Source organism: Echinops telfairi, unplaced genomic scaffold (genome assembly GCF_000313985.2).
Source record: "Echinops telfairi isolate 266 unplaced genomic scaffold, ASM31398v2 ScPeMD7_5868;HRSCAF=6743_1, whole genome shotgun sequence".
Lineage (NCBI taxonomy): Eukaryota > Metazoa > Chordata > Mammalia > Afrosoricida > Tenrecidae > Echinops > Echinops telfairi.
The window spans coordinates 12343857-12362540 of record NW_022109768.1 but is presented as its reverse complement, the minus strand read 5'-3'; the positions used below and the strand labels follow the sequence as shown (position 1 = coordinate 12362540).

General features: G+C 48.0%; 1 protein-coding gene across 1 annotated transcript in view; it reads left to right on the top strand.

Moving 5' to 3' along the window:
- REELD1 (reeler domain containing 1) overlaps positions 1-9281 on the top strand; it is a 15017-nt gene extending 5736 nt beyond the window's left edge. Inside the window, 4 exon segments of the mRNA XM_030887203.1 lie at positions 6436-6645; positions 8386-8537; positions 8624-8725; positions 8898-9281. Coding sequence (XP_030743063.1) covers positions 6436-6645; positions 8386-8537; positions 8624-8725; positions 8898-9281 — 848 coding nt within the window.
- The last annotated feature ends 9403 nt before the right edge of the window (positions 9282-18684 follow it).

The following is an 18684-nucleotide window of genomic DNA, read 5'->3' as shown; positions in this document are numbered from 1 at the left end:
TCCTAGTATCGATACTCCCCTTATTGGTCCTGAGGTGTTTATCTGTCCTGGATTCCCTGTGTTGCAAGCTCTTATCTGTATCAGTATGCATGTACTGCTCTAGCCAGATTTGTAAGGTAGAATCGGGGTCATGATAGTGGTGGTGTGGAGGGAGGAAGCATTAAAGAACTAGAGCAGTGGTTCTCAACCTTCCTAATGCTGCAACCCTTTAATACAGTTCCTCATGTGTGGTGACCCCCCCAACCATAAAATTATTTTCATTGCTACTTCATAACTGTCATTTTGCTACTGTGAAGGACCAGGTGACACCTGTGAAAGGGTCGTTAGACCCCCAAAGGGGTTGTGACCCACAGGTTAAGAACCGCTGAACTAGAGGAAGGTTGTGTGTTTCGGTGTTATACTGCACCCTGACTGGATCGTCCTTTATAAATATATACACACCAAAGCATCTTTGCACTCCACAATCTCTACAAGGAAATTTTCATGGCATTCATGATATTCTTTATGTCTAACCATTACCACCATTCTTGTCCAAATTGTTCTACTGCCAGGAACAGCAACTCATTGCCCCCTCTGCAGGAATTTCCCCTTTGTCTCTCCCACCCTTGGTAATCGCTGCTCATAATCTCTGCTTTTAAAAAGGTATTTGCTTCCCTCATGTAAGTGAGATGATGAAGTGTTGGTCCATTTGTTACTGACTGACTTATTTCCCTATGCACCGTGCCTGCAGGGGGGTCCCTGTTGTGGCACACACCAGGACTTTGTTTCTCTGTAAGGCTCAGGGGAATCCCCTTGCATGCACACACCACCTTTTCTGTCTCCACTCAGCTTTGATGGACTTTCTGGTTGTTTGCCAAATACAACTCAACCCCTGCCTCTGCTCTGTCTAGCAGATCTGGGCGCAAGCATGAACTCACCCACCTCCACACTTTACCTTTGTCCAAAATCTTTTGTCCCTGCCCTATTTCCCAGCACCCACCCTGACTCCGTTCACCAAGACACTCCTGTCACAGAGTAAAGTACTCAGGGGTCTGAGAATAAGGCCTGAAGAACACTTGCAAACCCAACGTTTGTTTGCAAAGTCTCATGTTTTAATTTATAAATCATGCAAATGTTGCATCTTAGCCTCGAGCACAACTGTGTTTGTTTTGATATGGATATGAGTAAAACGGAGGGTTCAGGAGGATGTGCCATGTTTAGCCTGTGGACTCTTTGATGTCTGACCCCGCTGGGTTCCTTGTCCCCCAGGGGACCACAAAGGCCAGTGTAAGCAGCTACAGGGCAGACCCTCATTATGCCCCGCATAGTCATAGTTCTTTCCTTCTGTTCCTAGCCCATTTTTTCTACACTAATGTTTTCCAAAGGAAAAAGGACTCTCTCTCTCTCTCTCTTTTTGTCTGTGTGTGTGTGTGTGTGTGTGTGTGTGTGTGTTGGAAGAGGATGCCTTCTAAGCAAATGAAATCAATAGATTTCTTAACTTTAAGAAGACAAATAAGCAAATGTAAAAGTTCAAAGCTGGAGGAATAACTTATTGTATCCCCTGAACGTATCTCCAGTAGGACCCTCTGGGACACCTTGGAATCTTCCTCCACTCACCTGTTATATGTTCACACTTTATTGTGTGATCGTCCCTCTAACTGGACCATTCCTCCTGATGATCCATTTATCTTGCATGCCTGTTCAAATATCTCCTTGGTGAAATTTCCCCCACATTTCTTGGTAGGCAAATGTAATCGCTTCCTTATCTCCCGTATGAGAATGCTTATCACATGGCAATTTATGTGGTCGGGTATGGTCTCTCCTCCTGGAGTTTGAGTTCAGGGGCAGTGATGACCAGTCTGCATCCCCTCTTCATCCCCAGCACCCCCACAGTGCCCCGTGGGTGGGGGCTCTGAGTCCATTTAGAGTTCAGGCAGGAGTTTAAAACTGTCAGAATTTGTGCCACACTCTATGGATCTGCATTATGCTGTTTCATTCTTCATCTTTTTAGGTGATAAAGCCACTGGAGCAAATAGGTGCCCCCTGAAAAAAGAAAGAAAAAAGGTTTAATCCATCAGAATTGGAGCCCTGGCCAGGGTAAACTCCTACCGGCACCATGTGTGGTCAGCAGCACCCTTGTGACTCTGCTGATAGCCATGGTCAGCCCTCAGTGAGCGCTGCAGAGCTGCCGGGCTCTGGGCTCCACCGTCTCAGCGCCTCTGTGCTCTTGGCATGGTCGCAGTCAGGGTCCTCTAGAGGACCAAAGCCAGCGATATCTACATGTTATCCTTACATGTAATATATAACGCATTTCCTCACACATACGAGGGGACTTCAGAAGGTTTGGGGAAAGTGGAATAAAATGATCAAGGATCTAAATAAATTTTATTTCTTCACATAAGCTCCCTCAAGGCCAAGGCTCTTTTCTAAGTGATGGCACCAGCCATTCTGTTCAAAAGAGTTCTAAAGCACAGAAGGCCGTGGGAATTTAGCCATGGCAATGTCATCTTCTTTACATGATTGCTCGAAGTGCAAGGAATGCCATTCTTTTTTTTTTTTTAAACAGTGTGAAACAAATAAACAACAGCAAAAAAATGTTTGATGGCGCCAAATTAGAATCGGAAAGTAGATGACGCAAGATTTCTTATCAACCCTCTGGCAAAAGTGCCCTTGTCTGATGAGAGGAAGGAGTAGAAGCTTTGTCCTGGTGGAGGATGACTCTGGTGAAGCGTTCCCCGGCTAACTTTCTCAAAACTCTCTCAAAGCAAGCAGAATGGAATCGCTCTGGGGCCCTGCAGAAAGCCAGTGAGCAAAATGGGTTGAGGGTCTCAGAGAACTTTTGCCAGGACCTTTCCTCCCGGTGAGTATGGCTTTGCTTGGACTGGCACGCTTCCGCCCGTTGGTGGCCACTGCTGTGTCTGTGCCCGAATTCTTAATGTTTTCAGGATGTTGGTATTCGATGCCGGGGAAACAGTTCCAACTCATAGTGACCCTCCGGAAACAGAATGAAACCGCCCCCTCCCCCGGTCCAACAGCAATCTCACGAGTGTTCCTAGTTGGAGCCCATTGTTGCAGCCACCGTGTCACTCATCTCACGGAGGGCCTTGCTCTTTCACCACCCCTCCACTTCACCTACCGTGATGTCCTTCTCCAGGGACTGGTCTCTCCTGACACCATGTCCAAAGTGATCTGCAGTCTCGCCATCTTTGCTTCCAAAGAGCGTTCTGACTGTACTTCCTCCAAGACCGATGTGTTTGTTTGTTCTTTTGGCAGTCCATGGTACTTTCAATATTTTTTCACCAGCACCACAGTTCAAATGCATTGATTCTTCTTTGGCCTTCCTTATTCGATGTCTAACTTTCACAAGCATATGAGGCGATTGGAAATATCATGTCTCGGGTCTGGTGCATCTTAGTCCTCAAAGTAACATCCTTGCTTTTCAATATTCTAGAGAGGTCTTGTGTAGCAGATTTGCCGAATGCAACTCATTTTTTGATCTCTTGACTGCTGCTTCCAAGAGCACTGATTGTGGATCCATGCAGGGCAAAATCCTTGACAACTTCAACCTTTCCTCCATTTATCATGATGTTATCTTCTGGTCCAGTAGTGAGGATTTGGGTTTTCTTTACATCGAGTCATAATCCACACGGAAGGCTGCAATCCTTGGTCTTCATCAGCAAGTGCGTCAAGTTCTCATTTTTAGCAAGCAAGGTTGTGTCATTTGCAATGCCAGCTTGTTCATAAGCCTTCCTCCAATGCTGATGCCACACTCTTCTTCATAGAATCCAGCTTCTCTGATGATTTGCTCAGCATATCGATTGAGTAAATATGGTGAGAGGATACAACTCTGATGTACACCTTTCCTGATTTTAAACCATGCAGTGTTCCCTTATTCCCTTTGCACAACTGCCCCTTGATCCATATTCGAGTTCCTCATGAGCACAATGAAGTGTTCTGGGACTCTCATTCTTCTCAAAACTATCCACAGTTTGTTATGATCCACACAGTCAAGTCCCTTCCCATAGTCAATAAAACACAAATAAACTTCTGGCTGCCTTCAGTATAGATGTCTGTCTTCAGGATTGTACTGGGAAATCATTGTCTCATCTTCTGTTATAATTCTTCCAAGAAATCCTTCAGGATCTTGATCCCACTTATTTAAAATTTTCATGAAAAACTGCTTTTGTCTACAGCCAGCCAATCTGGGTGCAACTGTTTTGGCACCATCCATTGGAAAGTTTGCTCAACTTTAATTTTCAGTCAGAATTATGTAAGCTGAACCAGTGGAGATGTTTACCATGTCGACTATTGTTTCTGGTGTTAATTGTCAGTCTTCTTTAATTAGGGCAACCAAGATTTCCTCATAAATTTTGAATGGCCTCCTGCTGTGAGCTTCGTCTTCCTGATTTGTTTATCCCTTCCTATCAGGAGTTGTCCATTTGTAAACCGTCTGTGTGTTTGGGGCAGTGACCCCATACACTTTCCCTAAGGCATCAGGGATTTCCTCATCCTTCCATTGGCCCTTCACCATACAGTTCGTGTTTGGTCAGACTTCAACCTTTGTGGAATTCATGTTGCTCTGACAGTGCCCTTTTCAAACTTTGCTCTTTCTCAGTGCCTCAAACTAGGTCCTGTTCAGACATGTTATAACAAGTTAGTAGACCTCTCATATATGACATATATGTGTACTTGTGGGAGAAAGAGGAGGCTTTCTGCTCCAGTGAAACTTAACGTTTCGTAAACTCTATATAAGGATGCTGAGTCAGAATTGACTTGACGGCAGTGGGTTTGGATTGAGTTTATAGAGAGAGAGAACAAAGACACATGAGAGAATGACTTCAAGGAATTGGCTCATACAATTTTGGACCTGGTGGCACATTTGAAATTTGTAGGTTCGGCATCAGGCTGGAGGCTCCTGCAGGCTTGCGTTTCATGGTTTGTAGGTCAAGTGGCAGAAAGAGGGCAGAACAAAGAGAGTGAGTTTGTCAAAATGTCTATTCAAAGTGGAGGAAAAGCTCACTCTAAGAAGGCTCCCTTTTACAACTGATTGATTATATCACACTGTTGTTGTTGTTGTTGTTGTTAGGTGCCATCGAGTCGGTTCCAACTCATAGTGACTCCATGTACCACAGAATGAAGCACTGCCCGGTCCTGCCCCATCCCCACAACTGTCCTCTCGTCGGAGCCCATTGTTGCCGCCACTGTGTCAATCCATGTCATTAGGCTCTTCCTCTTTTTCGACCCCCCTCTACTTTACCGAGCACAATGTCCTTCTCCAGGGACTGGTTTCTCCTGGTAATATGTCCAAAGTACATAAGATGAACTCTCACCAAACTTGCTTCCAAGGAGCATTCTGGCTGTACTTCTTCCAAGACAGATTTGTTAGTGCTTGGTATGTTCAATATTCTTTGCCAGCCCCCTAATTCAAACGCACCGATTCTTCTTGGTCTCCTTTTTTTCAGTGTCCAAATTTCACGTGTGAGGGAGGTGGTTGAAAATACCATGGCTTGGTCAGGCACACTTTAGCTTCCAAAGCAACACCCTTGCTTTTCAATATTTTAAACTCGGTAACATTATTGAATGTGTCAAGTTGCATGATGCTGTCTTATGTGACAACAACTGGAGTAATGTTGATGCTGTCTTATGTGACAACAACTGGAGTAATGTTGTCCAAGTCACCAGGAACCATCGTCCAACCAAGCTGACATACGCAATTGGCTATCACAGGCACCATGATCTATCCCATTTTGAAATGAAGAGACTCTGGGAGGACTTGCCCTGGCTAAGAATTAGTGGAATGAAGCTTCAAACCCAGACAATGATCTGTCCTCAGATCCTTGCGTGCTTGCTCCCCTGGTGGAGGCCCTCTCTAGTTACAGATGAGAAATCATCTGGTGAGTGTGGTGGATGCCAAGCAGACTCATCTGTGCCCGCCCCCCCCTCCCCGCAGAGGTGCCAGTCATACCATCACCAGGGGCATCGTTATTGCTAAGATGGCAAGAAAGATGTAAGAATTCTAAAATTCTTTGATTTAGGGGAGTCCATTTTGTTTTCTTACCTAGAAACTTTTTCCTCCCAGAGTTGAGATCAAATACCATGGTGAAGGTGATTTCTACATTCCCTGATGGGTGGCTATTAAACAGTGGACCAAGTGAGAAGGTCCAGGGACTTGGTCTTTAAAAAGAGTATGACAGCAGTGCTTCACTGCTTGGTTGGGAGCTTATGCTACAGGACAGATTATCTTGATGTTGACAATTCTGAGTGATCTCTCCTCGAAGCTCGCTAAAGTCTCTAGCATTCACCCTGTTGCCGCGGTCGTTTGTGTCAATCAACACAAGGAAAATGCTCTTCTTCCTCCTGTTGTGTCTTTGGGCCTCTGCTTAGCTCCCAGTGCCCCCATTCCTCGCTGACCGCAGCACACAGATGGTGTGATAGCTGGGCTCATTGGAATTGCAGAAGAGGACCACCTAGATTCTGTTGATACCAGTATTGGGGCCATGCAGCTTCCCAGGGGTACAGAGACACTACCTCAACCATCTTTACACACACCTGCTGCAGGAAGCAATGGCCAGCACCCCAGCACCGACAACAACCCAACCTTAGAACCATCTCGGGATGCTCAAATGTTGGAGAGGCTGCTGGCCCTCAGGAGGATCTCCTCACAGGGCTTTCTTTGAGTCCAGGCCTGGCACCCACCCTAGGTAATGGGCCAGTGGGTTGGCCATTCAGCCTTGGGGTGTGACCAGTCCGAACACTGGGGTGCTGAGTAAATGAACACCTCTGAGAGTCTAACAGAAAAACACCTCAGGCACATTTATTCATGGGTGCACAGGAACCATGGGCCCCAGAAAGGATATTGCCCAGAAGGGCCTGGAGAGGGTCACCACCCCCAGAAACTGTACTCTCTTGGACAGGGTGAGGCCTGTAAGATGCTGTCATCAATAAAATCATCCAGTAAGAGCTTGGCCGCTGTCCCCACTCATCCTCCACTTCCACTGCCACTTCTGCCCCATGTCCACCCTCAGGAGTCTTCCCAACATCAATGAAATGTTCCTACAGTGGCAGAGGAATGTAGTGATTCTGTGGTCAATCTTACTTCTCTGCGGGCTCCCGGGTTCCCGTTCAATTCTCTGATTACCACCTGGTTGCTAACTAAAAGGGTCAAACTCACCAGCGGCTCTGGAAAAGGTCTGGAAATCCACTCCCATAAAGATGTGCACCTGAGGAAAGGGCATGGAGCAGTTCCAGTGTGTCGTATGGGGTCACTAGGAGTTGGTATTGACTCCACAGCACATGACAATAACAACAACAATAAGCTCCTCTTGCACATTCACCCACTGTCTATCAGTGGGGGCTTGTGTGCTGCTGAATAGGTTTCAGTCAAGCTCCCAGACTCAGATGGACCAGGAAGAATGGCCTGGTGATCTTCCAGTAATTAAACTTGCTGCTACTGAGTCTGCGCTGACTCATAGCGATGCCCCTGTGGGTTTCTGAGACTGTATCTGTTTATGGGACTAGAAGGCCCAGTCTTTCTCCTGTGGAGCTGCTGGTGGTTTTGAACCGCCAACCATGCAGATCGCAACCCAATGTGCAACCACTATACCATCAGGGCTCCTTTAGCTAGTGAAAGCCTGGGGATCACACATGTGCATGGGGGGTCACCATGAGTCAGGAGTGGCTCCTGGGCAGCCAACAGCCACAACACCTGGAGACAGGAAATGCTGCTGCCAACGTCCTGAGGGACCCCTGCCCAGCCCTTCCTTTCTTTCATATAGGACCAAGCTTTGAGTCATTGGACACTTGCTTGTCCTCTGACTGGCATGACCACGTACTAAATGGCCCTTGTTGTGCCTGAGGTGGGGTAGAGATCACATTGCTATTTTGACCCTAGAGTGGGAAGTTCCAGGCTGGGAAATCAGAGCTATTAGACTAGTAGCTAAAGCCAGAGTGAACGAAAACCAGGGTATGATGAACACCTACAGTCTTTCCTTTAATCAATACCAGCCTCACCATTACACGTTGTATCTCCAAAGGTATCGGCAATTGTAGAAATTGATGGTTTTAATGATTTGTTTTTCCCACTTAGGCTTGGTTAATAATTCCTCTCCTCTCTCCCCTCTCCCCTCCCCTCCTTCATAGCATCAGTCAGGAAAAATTGTGTGTGGCCCCAGAGGTTAGATCAATGGACACATAAAATATACATGCCCCCTGATTTATTATTCCTTTGAAGACGTTAAAGGAACACAAAATAAAACATGGGGTAATATTCTTCCTCAAATTTATTGGAACCTCCAGCAAGATTAAATGGTCCCTCTTGTAGGAGGCCCAGCATAAAAAGATACACTAAAAGCTTTCAGCGAGCCAGGAGGACACAACCACCCCTATCTGTGTGGAAGCCCCTTACAGGGCCTTTTGTTTATTCTTCTGATGACCTCCCCTCTCTCGCTGGGGTCTCCAGTGGCCACCCGGTCACCATCCACAGCAAGTGCATCTTCATGGACTTGAGCTCTCGGGGGAGCAGGCGAAGGGTTGGGCTTTCAGCTGGTGCCGGGGCTACGGTAAGGAGCACACAGTGGTCATCAAGTTCCAGCAGAGCTGAGGGGAGAGTCAGCCCCCTGACTTCTTCCTCTCTTCTGACTTTAAGACAGAGGCCCCTCATGGGACCATGAGGAGGCCTCCTCTGTCTACCTTCCAGCATCCTGGTCCTCAGCACCTCTGGACCTCGGGAGTGTTCACAGAGGACAGAGCTGGGGCCTCCAGCCCACCCACCCCCTGTTCTCTATACCCTGGCCACTTCCAGGCACCCTCCAGAGGCATCCAAACTCGAAGCCAGCTTCTTGCCTCAATCCAAACGACCTTGGAGTTGGGGCAGAGAACGATCAGGGTGGGGAGCTAGTCCTGAGGATGGCCAACCCAAGTCTGAGGTTGGCCAAGAGGGAACATGGGCTCCTCCGGGCCTCCTGATGAAAAGGTCCCACCTGGGTCTCTTGCTTTGCCTTCCGGTCCTCCTGGGCATGGCGCTGGCTGCTGGCCTACACCAGCTGCACACACGGTATTGCCACGTGCGGACGCAGGTGTCCTCCAGGGAGTCCGCTGGGGGTGCCATCGCCAGGGGCGAGGGTGGTGAGCCTGCCCGGGTCAGGAGGGCAGGGGACAACAGCTTGGTTTTGACTCCCGCGGACTATAACTGGACCCCTCCTTCGGTGGGCAGCAAGATGGTCCTCCGAGAAGACCAAGTACCAGGTCTCTCGGGGGCCCTCCCTAGATGTGCCGAGAACAGAGCCCAGCTGGGCCCCCCATGAGAGAGCCATCCTGGAGGAAGCCGCGAAAGGACAGGTGTATTATCCGAGGGAGTTCTTCCCAAGCTTGGCTGTCTCCACATCTGCAATTTAGCTTCTTTTCCTGCTGTCGCCCCCCTCCCTTCTCAATTAGATGTGTTCTGTTTGAAGAGTTAAACGGAGCACAATGAATATTGTATAACCTGCTCATTAAGTAGGTTCCCGGGGCCGCGGAGCTTCCTCTGATGCCGCGAGGAGCCGCCGAAATAGACACACAGTCCCTCCTCAGTGTGTCAGCCTCAGCCTCATCTCTTCCACCTCTCGGAAAAGACCCCAAACAACTCCGGACAAAAGTCATGTTGGGCTTGTGTCTCTTACAAGGTAAAGATTCGGTCTGCAGTCCTCACTTTGTCTGCATTCCAGCTCGAGTTCTGATTCGGCTGACGTGGCGAATGCAGGAGGGGCGGGGTGGCGAATGCAGGGGGGACGGGGGCCCCCCACATTCCGTTTTCATGGAAACGCACCCAACCCGGACACTGATCAGAAGCAAGAAGCGCTTCAGAGAGCTTGATGGACCCCATGGTTGGAGACCCCCACACTGGCAGCACAAGGCCAAGAGCACTAGGGTGGAGTAAGCCAGCCTCCGCCTCTCCTTGTCAATGGCTCTGCAACCCCTTTATCTACTTAGACTTGATGCTGAGGTTGTGTGCCCCAATTGGGAGGAGACATGCCTATTATTCCCTTTAGCCGAAATGTTACTCCCCCAAATGATGATCAGTTTGAAGAACAGCTTCTTCTTTTATTTTTATTATTTCATTTTATTAATCATTTTGTTGGGAGCTCTTACAGATATTATAACAATCCATAATTCAATTAGATCCAGCATAATTGTACACTTGCGCCACCCTCATTTTCAAAACATTTTCTTTCTTCTTGAACTCAGTGGTATGAGCTCTCCTTTATCCCCTCCCTTCTCCACCCTCCCCCTCCAGGAACCCTTATCATTAAATTATATATTATTATTATTTGCCGCATCTTATACCATCCAGTGTATCAGTTCACCTCCAATTCTGTTATTCGTTCCCCTCGAGTCGGGTTACACAATCATCATTGCTATCGGTTCCCACTTCTTCCCTTACACCCATCTCTTCCCATCCCCTCAGGGAATAGCTTCTTCTTGTCTTCTCGGGTCAAGTCAGGAGGGAGCATCATGGACACGGACCATTAGACAACTCTGCTGGCTTCATGACCGTCGCCGATTTAGCAGCTACTCTGTAGATAATAAAACACTCGTTGTCATCTAGGAGATTCTGATCGTGGCGACTCCATCATGTCAGAGTAGAACTGTGCTGCGCTGGAGTGTCAATGACTGACCCTTTTCAGGAGATGGCCAGACTTCTCTTCTGAGACACCTCTGAATGCATGGACTTCAGCCTCCAATTGTTTGGCTAAGAGTTGAGTGTGTGAACCATTTGGACCACACAGGGTAATACAGTGGCGTGATCACCATAGATTTGAATACCACTCCAGAAGGGGTCCACCTGGTATGCCAAACCTAAACTCATTGACGTGGAGTTGATTCTGACTCATAGTGACCCTATCGGGCAGAGGAGAACCACTTCATAGGGTTCCCAAGCCTTTTTGGAAATGGACTGTCACCTCTTTGTCCTGTGGAGTGGCTGATGAGTTCACATGCAAAGCTCTGGGTTAGGAGCTGAGTGCTTAACCACTGAGCCGGCAGGGCTCCTGCACCCACGGGAGTACATTGGAATTGGCGAACTGTTTTTTCAGAGCTAAACCTACGGCAAAGTCACAATCGATTCTAACGTGGAAATAGAAACTATGAACAGTCAGGGAGCACTTTCCTGAACTGAGCGCCTGACCCCGCATAGATACAGTGCTAGGAACAGTATGTGCATTTTCATACGAAGCTACAGGAAGTTCAGTCATTGGTAAGAGGTATTCAGTGACACTCCCACAACAAGATGCATTAAAAATTTTTCGAAATTGAAAAGAAAAGCAAGAAGCAATAAATAAACCCAGAGTCACTGCAGTTGGGTTCACTCACAGGGAGAAACGAGTAGAACTGCCCTTAGAGGTTTCCGAGGCTGTCAATCTTTCCAGAAGCAGAAAGCCTCATCTTTCTCCTGCAGAGAGGCCGGTGGTTTTGAACTGCCAAGACATAACCTGCTAACTATGCCACCAGAGCCCTGAAGCTATTTGCTCCAGCTCCTTTGTCCTTACTACCAAGATGCACCCCGCCTGGACGCTGGGTTAGTCAGCTCTGTGCCCTGGTTTCAGTCCAGTGACTCAGCAGATACACTGTGGGTCCCAAAGCACAAGGACGCTGCGAGAAGAAGAAATGCCTGGCACTCTGTTGGGAGCCTCGGTTATTCCTCCTCCAGGCCCCAAACCCACTGCTGTCAAATCGATTCTGATTCATAACTACTCTGAGGAGGTTTCCGAGCCTGTAAATCTTTATAGGAACAGTCAGCCTCATCATTCTCTAGGGTGTTTCCCTGGCAGCACCACCTCGATGCCAACATGCCTCCTCGGAGACTCGCTCCCCACCATGCCAACACAAGACCCTTGGCTGTAGCTCCCCTTTGATCCCATTGCATTGGTGCCCAGTGTTCTAGGCACAGAGCATCCCGTCCAAGAGAGTCTTTTCCTGTGTCAACAGATTTTGTTAGTTATACTTTCAAAGAGTTCACGGAAAAAGAAAACTAAAAGGTAATGGAATGTTCCCTCATTTGTGAAGCCCCCTCATATATTGCTGTATAACACACTACCCCCAAACTGCAAAACACTCAAACTCCCTGCCATCGAGTCGATGCTGGCTCATAGCGACCCCATCGGACAGGGTGGAACTGCCCCTCTGGGTCTCTGAGACTAGCTCTTTATGGAAATAGAAAGCCTTGCTGGTGGATTTTCAGCCAACACACAACCACTACTGCCCGGCTTCTCCCACCCCACAGCTTACTGGTTTAAGGCCACTACCATCACTACCAGTTACGGGCTTTCATGATTCTTCATTTGCCTGGGCTCAGCGCAGCAGTTCTGAACTCTGTGTTGCCGAATGACGTGAAACATTCATCCCGCACAACTCAGTCCTATGGCCGGCAGGTGATGGTGGTTGGCAGCCTGAAGTTCGGTTTGAGCTGCTGGTGAGTGTAGGAAGCCGTTGGTTCCTCCTCTATCGGGAGCAAAGTGACTCGTTCCCAAGAGAGAGAGTGTTCCGAACCAAAAACTCAGAATCTGTGCAGCTATGGAGTTTCACTTCCTCCCCTTTCTGTTGGTCACCACAGGTCGCAGGGCCAGACTGCATAATTCAAAGAGAGCGGCCATAGAGGCCTTTTGTTTGTTTGTTTAATGGAAAGATTGAGGGAAGGATTTGTAGCTATCTATAATTCACTGCACTTAGATTCGCCTGCTGGTCTACCCCAGGTGTGCTGCCTGTGCATGCTGTTCACCACCGGGCTGGGCACCGTGGGTCACCTGGCCCGTGAGCATCAAAGGGAGTAAGGGAAGCATCACACATTCAGAGTGAGGAAGGTCCTCTCTCCTCTGTCCGGGCCTTCAAGCAGGAGGGTGAGGTGATGCAGAAAAGCCAGACAGCTCTCAGAGCCTCAGCATCCACAGCAGAGAAGAAAGCAGATACAATTCCTTACCCCTTTTAATTGTGAAGTTTGGATGGCCAGGTGAATGACACTTGAATTATGCATAACAAAGGTTCTCAAAGATGCTAGAGTGCTGTCGGTGTTTTCGGCCTGGGTGGCAGTTATATAATCTCCAACCGGATGTGGTAACACAGGCTGCACCGGGAGCAAAGGAGCCCTGGGAGTGTCGTGGTTACACATGGACCTGCTATCTACAAGGTCAGAGGTTCAAACCCACCAGTCTCTTTGAGAAAGACGCGCAAGGCTGTCTGTTCCAGTAAAGATTCACAGGCTTGCAAACCCACGGGGGCATGTCTCCCCTATCCCGGAGGGTCACTATCAGCTGGAATTCACTGCAACAGACCCCAAATCTCAGAGAAATTCTCTGACCATCAAAAAAAGTTTTTCTTTTTCCACTCCACCCCCGGCAGCCCCCTTCTTCAGCCCGGCAATTTTGAGTGCTCACCCCACGCTGGTTGTCATGGCAGTCAGCAGAAACCATGCCTGCCCGCCTGCCCACCACCGCAGAGACCTTCTGAGTTAGCTCCTTTGGGGCAAGGGCAGCTGGAGTCCACAGGCCTGTAGTCCGGTGACATGACACCCTTCTGTCTTCTGTGATCCCATCAGGCCCTCCCGGCCTGCTCCAGAGAAACCCCGAGGGCAGTGAGTGCGATGCGTTGGCATAACCCAGGCAGTTACGAAAGCACAAAGCCATTATAAGTTTTAAAAAAGGCAGCGGACTCTAAGGCAGCATCTTAAAATAGCTTTCTTGCTTTGTAGGAGCAGCCACAGAATGTCTCAGCCAACATCTTCTTGGATGAAGAGAAGGTTCAGGGCTCAGCACACACTTAGGGGGAAAGGATGGGAAGAAGAAGGCTGGAAACCCAGTCTTTTACACAAGGGTTTTCACATTTCCGATATTAATTTAATAACCACAGATCCCGGGATGAGATGAGGTGTAACCTTTTTCTGGCGCTTTCTGATATTTCCAATTAATTTCCCTCCTGGTTGCAACAATTTTGGAAAGTCACTACTTTAATACTTAGCCGCTGCCTGCCTGACCCCTGGCTCTTTCTGTTGAGGCTGCCCGGATTCATTTGCTATTTCAATGTTGGTGTGTTTGCTTTCTAATTAACAACAACAATAAAGTAGGTCAACCAGCCAGTGACTGTTTGAACAAGTCCCACATTTTATTTGAAAAGTTCTCGGCGAAGGGCAATTTAGAAATAAATGACAGAGAGCCATACCTGCTCCTAGTCCTGGACTTCTCGTCTGAATCCATGCTTCCCAGTCTTTCTGGAATACAGGCTGTGGCTCACTTTCTTTAGACCCCAACCTATCCCGCTTCTAAAACCCTTACAAGGCAGGGATTGGGGGAGGAATGTTGAAATGAATTTTCACTCATTTGCGCTATTAAACTTTTTGCTTTATTACCCTTGAGAACATCTCTTTACCAATTAAGATATTCAGAAGCACACACACAAACACACACACACACACACACACACACACACCTTCTTAGGTCTACACAGTTGCAAATAGTGATCTCTGGTCAAGAATATCAGGGGGGTCTCTAAAACAAAAGTTCCTGGATGGAGCAAATGGTTGGCACTGCACTGCTAGCCAACAGGTTAGCAGTTCAAACGCATGCAGTGGCGCTGCAGAAGCCATCTGCTTCTGGAAAGGTGTTTAGTTAGGTCCCGTAGAGTCGGTTCCGACTACTAACGACCTTCTGTACGGCAGAATGAAACACTGCCGGGCCTGCGCCATCCTCACACCTGTTCTTGTATTTGAGCCACTCGATGTAGCCACTGTGTCAATCCCTCTTGCCAAAGGCCTTCCTCTTTGTCACTGCCCTGCTACTTTACCAAGCCTGGTGGCCTCTCCAGGGGTTGGTATCTCCTGATAGCATTTCCAACATGTGTGAGCTGAAGTCTCGCCGTCCTTGCCTCCAAGCAGCGTCTGGCTGTACTTTTTGCTAAGACAGGTCCGTTTGTCCTTTTGGCAGTCCATGCTGCTGTGCGTGCTCTTCTCCAGCACCGTTCAAAGGCACCGATTCTCCCGTGGTCTTCCTTATTCAGGTCCAACTTGCAGCATATCTGCTTTCTAACATATGGAGTTACAAGAGTCAGGACTGACGTTGGTATTCCTCTAAGGGTTTGCACCCCGGAGCAGCAGGGCCAAATCATCAAACCGTTAGACCCAAAAAAGAGACGTTTTAGTAGAAGGTGACACCAGCAGGGATTCTGATGTCAACACCAGCTGTCTCAATGGAATCCCACTCGTGTTCAGAATTAATAGAGTTTGTATTCTTTTACAGGGACCCTGGTGGCATAGTGGGTACATGTTGGGCGGCTAACCAGAAGATCAGCTGTTTGAAAACCACCAGCACCTCCTCGGGAGAAAGACTGTGCTTTCCACTGCCATAAACAGTTCCAGTCTCTGAAACCCACAGGGGCCATTCCACCATGTGCTATAGGGACCCCCGGAGTCAGAATTGACTTGTTGGCGGTGAGTTTGTTTTAGGTACAGTTATCCAGACCACCCAGCCTCCCCACCCCTCACCCCCACCCCCAGCCAAATCATTTAGACATCACACACTATGTATCTATCTGCCTTAGGGCAGAAGTGAAAGTTCTCAAGCAGCGGTCCCAACCTGTGGGTTGTGACCCCTTTGGGGGTCGAATGACCCTTTCACAGGAGTCACCCGATTCATAACCCTAGCAAATGTATAGTTATGAAGTAGCAATGAAAATAATTTTATGGTTGGGGGTCACCACCACATGAGGAACTGTCTGAAAGGGTCGTGCATTAGGAAGGTTGAGAACCACTGTTCTAAAGTCCCCACAGAGTCTGGGATGACAAGCTGAGAGTTCTGGTGGCTCTCTAGGTTAAGCATTGGACTGCTAACTGCAATGTGGGAGGTTCAAACCTATGAGCTTCTCAGTGGCAAAAAGATGAGGCTGCATGCTCCTGCAAAGATTTACGGTCTCCGAATCCCATGTGGTGTTGTTATGAGTCAGAATGAACTCCGTAAAGGCAGGTTTGGTTTGGGGTGTGGCGCTGGACCAATATGGCACGAGTAAGGCTAACTGCCAGCAAGGTGCAGTTACGGTAACGCTGGAGAATGGTACTCCAACTCTCACGCTATGAGTTAGAACTGACGGGAGGGCAACTTCTCCTTGGATGCGTTGCTTACGTATCCAATTCTTTCAATGATCCAACAAGAAAATGCTAGGCTCGGGGTTGAAAGCGCTGGAGAACAATGTTTGGTTCCCTCTGACAGCGAAGGTTGGAATGGCCAGAACAGCTGGAGCCCAGCACGTGTTATTCCCTGCTTCCACAACATGAACCCGAGCCCCTGGTTAGCGGTGCAGTTGGTTCACATGCACAGCTTCTCATCGGAAGGTCAGAGGTTCAAGGCCATCCAGCAGTGTATCCGTAGAAAGGACTATTGATCTGTTTCTGAAAATTTAGTCACTGGAACCCTATTGTACTCTGACAGATAAGTCGATTTGAGTTGAAATCAGCTCGAAGGTACGTTTTTGTTGTTATCAGCAGTCATCAGTTTGTGCCACACTGTATGTAAACTCTAATGATTTCTCATCTCTCTCAGAAGAAAATCCGAGCATCCAATTGGACTGACTAGAGAGCCCAAAGTCTGACCCTCTGAGACCACCTTCTTCCCTCCCATTCACTGCCCCGCCAGGACCGCTCTATCAACACCCTGGGCAGCTCCCATGTCACAGCACTTGAACTTGCGGTTCTTTACTGAAACGATCTTCTTCCAGGCTCCAGGGATTGACGGAATACCCACTGAGCTATTTCAGAAAGCTGAAGAAGCACTCACTCATCTATGCCAAGAAATGTGGAAGACAGCTACCTGGCCAACTGACTGGAAGAGATCCATATTGTGCCAATTCCAAAGAGATCCATATTTGTGACCCAGCAAAATACTAGGGAACTAGCTCATTGATATCACACACAAGGAAATTTTTGCTTAAGGCCATCCAACAACAGTTGCTGTAGTACATTGACAGTAGGGAGCTGCCAGAAGCTCACGTCGGATTCAGAAGAGGACGAGGAACAAGGGGTATCATTGCTGATGGCAGATGGATCTGAGCTCAAACCAGAGAATACCCAAAATCGGTTTACTTGGGTTTCATTGATGATGCAAAGGCATGTGACTGTGTAGGCTGTAATAAACTGTGGATAATCTTGAGAAGAATGGGAATTCCAGAGCACGCCATTGTGCTCATGAGGAACTTGTATGGGGATCATGGGGTAATTGTGCAAGCAGAGCAAGGAGACACTGGTTTAAAAGCAGGGCAGGTGTTTATGAGGGTGTTCAATCTGTATGCTAGAAATCATCAGAGACGCTGGATTAGATGAAGAAGAGAGTGACATAACACTTATTAACAACCTGTGGTATACAGATGACACAACCTTGCTTGCTAAAAGCGAGGAGGACTTGAACCACTTGCTGATGAAGATCAAGGATTGTAACCTGCAGGATGGATTACAATTCAATGTCAAAAAGACCAAAACCCTCACAACTGGACCGATAGGCAGCATCATGACAAATGGAGAAAAGGTTGAAGTTGTCGAGGATTTTGTCTGACTTGGCTCCGTAATCAATGCTCATGGAAGCAGTAGTAAGGAGATCAAAAGATGAATTGCATTAGGCAAATCTGCTGCAGAAGACCTCTTTGGAGTATGAAAGAGCAAAAATGTTACTTTGAGGACTAAGGTGAGCCTGACCCAAGCCATGGTTATTTTCCATTGCATCATATGCATGTGAAAGTTGGGCGTTGAATAAGGAAGGCCATAGAAGGACTGATGCGTTTGAATCGTGATGCTAGAGAAGAATATTGAAAGTCCCAAGGACTGCTAAAAGGACAAGCCGATCTGATTTGAAAGAAGTACGGCCAGAGTGCCCCTTAGAGGCAAGGATGGTAAGACTTTGTCTTACCTACTTTGGACCTATTGTCAGGAGAGACCAGTCCTTGGAGAAGGACATCATGCTTGGTGAAGTGGAAGGGCGGTGAAAAAGGAATGTCCTCAATGAGATGGATTGACACAGTGGCTGCAACAATGGGGTCAGAGATGGGAACAACTGTGAGGATGGCACAGGACCATGCAGTGTTGCATTGTGTGGGGCATGAGGCCACTCTGGGTCAGAGCCAACTTGATGACACTTCACAGCAACATTCCTCCAGAAATCCATACACCTTCAGGACTCTGCTCACCGGTCCCCTCATCAGAGAGGCTTTTCTTAGCCATTCTATCTAAAATCATAAGCTATCATCTTTCTCAATCCCTCCACCTACTGCCACCGCCAGCTACCGCTGCATCCTTCTGACTCCTGCTGGCTCCGGGTGTGAGAGAGTAGAACAGGGCCTCGGGGGGTTTTCAATGGCTCGTTTTCTGGAAGAAGAAAACCAGGCCTTCTTCAGAGGTGCCTCTGGGTCGACTGGAAACTCTAAACTTCTGGTTAGCAGCTGAACTGGTTAATTGTTTACCAAACCCAGGGACGCCGGTCTAGTAACTAGGAGGTGCGATGCTGGACCCTTGAGATGAACAGCATTTCTGAAGTCGCTCCCGCAGTCAGTGATGGAGCGGGAGCATTGAGATAGAGAACTATAGGGTTTTAACATTGGAGGTGACTTTTAAGATCATCTGACTCAGACGCCTGTGGATTTTTAAGACGGAAAACAATAAAGCTGATCTAAATGAAATTTATGGGTAGCTTTCCCCCCTCTCACCAT